This window comes from Rhinopithecus bieti, unplaced genomic scaffold (genome assembly GCF_001698545.2).
Source record: "Rhinopithecus bieti isolate Rb0 unplaced genomic scaffold, ASM169854v2 scaffold_3875, whole genome shotgun sequence".
NCBI lineage: Eukaryota > Metazoa > Chordata > Mammalia > Primates > Cercopithecidae > Rhinopithecus > Rhinopithecus bieti.
Window position 1 is genome coordinate 77676 of NW_016804422.1, and position 3643 is coordinate 81318.

General features: G+C 32.1%; 1 protein-coding gene across 1 annotated transcript in view; it reads right to left on the bottom strand.

Annotated features, from left to right (window-relative positions):
• The window catches only part of LOC108526928 (glutamate receptor ionotropic, kainate 2-like), a gene marked incomplete at its 3' end in the record, with an annotated part of 119149 nt that overhangs the window by 72683 nt on the left and 42823 nt on the right, over positions 1-3643 (bottom strand). Inside the window, exon 2 of the mRNA XM_017867943.1 lies at positions 846-1013. Within this exon, the coding sequence (XP_017723432.1) occupies positions 846-1013 (168 nt within the window). The remainder of the gene's footprint in view (positions 1-845; positions 1014-3643) is intronic.

The window sequence follows — 3643 nt, forward strand, 5'->3', positions numbered from 1 at the left end:
AAAAAAAAAAAAAAAAAAAAAGAAAAAGAAAAGATTACCCCCATAAGACTATAAGACTATAGAAACACCTCTCAAACACATTTACTGCTGACAGCCGTTTAAAATAAATGCTTTAATAATAGTTTTCTCTATTGCCTTCCTTCATATATAAATATTAAATTTTTATTCCACCAAATTATTTTTTTAATTTATTTCTACATTTTTGACATTTAAAACAGTTATAATACAGAAATAAAATTCATAAAGTATTCTAATTATGTCCTTATATAATTCAGTTTTTACATCATCAGCCATTTATTTTCAGTTACAAAAAGAAATATTAGATGATTAAAATATGAGCATGGAATATACACAAACTAATGGTTGCTTAAAATTTTCCAATTGAGTTTCATTATATACTGACATTTTGAAGTCATTTAGAACCACATAGCTTTCAAGGTAGCCAATGAGTTGAGACCACAGTAATAATATAATGGGATTGACAGATAATGCAAATAAAGACGTAAGACTGGATTGCAAAATTGGTAAAATCCACTGATATAAATTTTATTTTGTGGGTTCTTAAAATAGGAATGCTTCAATAAGACAGAAGGATCAATAGAAAAAAAAAAAAACAATTTCACTAACAGATGTAATTGTATTTCATGCTATAAGCACATTTTTTGCAATAGGTAATTATACCACTTTATCTTCTCTGATAAAATTTATGTGAATTTTGAAAATAAATCTTTGCATGCAAATATTCCTAACAACTTACTAACTATATGTTAAAAATAAAAAATATGTTAAGAATACCTAGAAATTTGAATTCCAGAAAACAAAGGTTTTAATAATCTATCAATTACCTTTCTTGGATGCTTCAAAACTATCGTAAAGGTTTATCTTCTGGGTATCATAGGTAAGGGTAGTATTGGGTAGCAATGTTCTGTTTCTGTTAATTGTATTCACAGCAAATCTGAATGCAAGTTCCTCAGCTCCCATTGGGCCAGATTCCACATATTCAAAAATACCACCTGGCAAAAGAAAGAGAATAATCATCATTTTACAAGAATAAACATAATTTTTATAAGATAAAGAAAATATCAGAAGTTTTCTGTACTTTTATATATTTGCATGTGCATTTGTGTGTGTGTGAGTGTGTGTGTGTGTATGAGAGGGACAAAGAGAGAGAGAGACAGAGAAAGAAAGAGAGACAGAGAGAGAGAGAGAGAGAGACTTAAGTACATGGAGGTTGTGCTTACTTTATGAACTTTGGGATATTCTCTTTCAGCCACAGCCATATTGGTAAAATTGCCTTAGTATTGCTGCCAAAATTTAACATGATTTTGACTTTTTTTCTTTAGTTATTACTTATTTTAGGGCCTAGGTATAGAGAGGTCTTGACTTAAGTACTGAAATTTATCCCCCCCAAATTTGTAAACAGTCCTAGAATAATCAGTCTTCTTCATTGATATATATTATAAAATTAAGCATAGAAAAAAAATGTGTTAAATGTTGTCTCCATTCAGAAATCAAAATTCTTTTGCATAACTTTTTTTTTTTCTTTTTTGAGACAGAGTCTCTCAGTTGCCCAGGCTGGAGTGCAGAGGCGCATTCACAGCCCACTGCAGCCTTGACCTCCTTGGGTTCCGGTGATCCTCTCACCTCAGCCTCCCAAGTAGTCAAGACTACAGGCATGTGCCATAATGTCCAGCTAATTTTTGTATTTTTTGTATCCATAGTGAGGATTTCACTACGGTGCACAGGCTAGTCTCAGACTCCTGGGCTTAAGCGGTCTGCCTGCCTTGGCCTCCCAAATTGTTGGGATTTACAGGAGTGAGCCACTGTGCCTGGTGGCACAATTTTTATGGCATTTATTGTGTTAAAAGCCCAAATTATTTGCAAATTTCAGCATCTTACTTGTGAGAAAAGAGAGTGAGCATTTTGCTAGTTGTTTTATTCTAAGTCCCTTTTAAGAAGACACTTGACATTTATGAAGGATGCCTCTCCAAAACAACGCAACTCCTTTAATCAAAGAATAAAACTGTAGTATATAATTTTGGCCATAAAATATAGAGTATAATTTTAAAATATGTCCCTTCAATTTGTGACCTTCCACCAGCTGTGTCTCATTCCAGTTTCCTCACTCTTGTCACAGCCTTCCTTCTCTCTAATATCACTGCTCTCTCATTAGCTGGGAGTGACCAAACTGAGGCTTTTGTCTCCATAAGAATCATTGTTGGTTTGGGGAATGAAATAAAAGGTGGAGCACCTGATTCCTAACCCCTCCAACCTCTGTCCTTAGGAAACTAGTACTTTAAAAATGCAGAACATTTATCTTTATTCTTTCAAATTTCACACTATGTGCTCAGTACAGTCATTCATAAATTAGACTTTCTTGAATAAGCCTATTTATTCCACATCTAGCAATTCATGCCTCATCAAAGATATTTTGACAGATGAGTGTCAGGTGACTACACTATTAGCAAACTACCTATTATAAATTAGTAAGAAGTTGTAATGTTGTAACAATCCCTCAAACTATGAGGAGTTAGGACTCAGAAAGACTAGAGGGGTGAGGCAAATTTATATTCAGGAAGAAGAGAAAATATTATTATTTGATACCATATTCATTTGAAATATTTCTCTTATTCTGGATTTTAACCAATTTGATGGTGTAGTTACTAAAATAATCAACTTGTGAAATAGCACTCAATATATCTGAAGTCTTTAGTGACTTATGTTAAGCAAAAGGATAATAATTATATGTGTCTAATGAGTATAAAGAACCAACCTAGATTCCTTCTGTGTATGTGGAGAAGAACAGTGGTATTCTTCTTTACCCTTTACTCTTATATAAAACATTTATTTGGAGCTAGACTGGGGTTACATTCTGGCTTTGCCAATGCCTTCTGTATAATTTTGGGCAGTTGCTTAAAACCTCAGTCCGAGCTGCCTCATCTCTTAAAAAAAGAATGACAAGGAGGCTACTGCATAGAATTGTAATAAAGAATAAATGTTAGCACATACAAAACAGAGTGGCTATCACAGAGTAAGCGCTCAACAAGTTTTGAGGTCACAATGAATCTTCAAAGCCATCCAAAATAGCATTTATTTTACAGGAATTACCCCTTTGGTCACATAGCTATCAAGATCACATAGCTATCAAGTGATAGAGCCACCAGTAGAATCTACTCATGCCTGACTTCAAAACCCTTGCTTGTTCCACTACAAACTAGTAGTTTTCTGCAAAATTTCAGTCAGGCAATATACACAAAACTTCCTAAAATGTGAGGTAAGATGACTTAATAAGATATAACTAAAATGTAAGATCTTACATATGAAACAAAATATTTGACTAATTGTAAGGTACTTGTAAAGTTAAGTAGGAATAAAGAAGCAATTATAGAAATGCAAGCCTTAAGTGGTTTCTTATTGGCAAATAAAATAAAAAACTGAATCTTCTTTTTTTTCCAGTTCAAAATGGTAGTTTCTATGTGATAACAGTATGCAATAAAGATATATTTTATAATATTAGATTAATATTTTACTCAATTATAATATTGCATCAACATTTGATGATAGTGAATTAAAACTTTCTTATTATCACTTTAAAATAAATAATTCAAATTCCACTTTTTTTTTTTTTTTTTTTTTTTTTTTT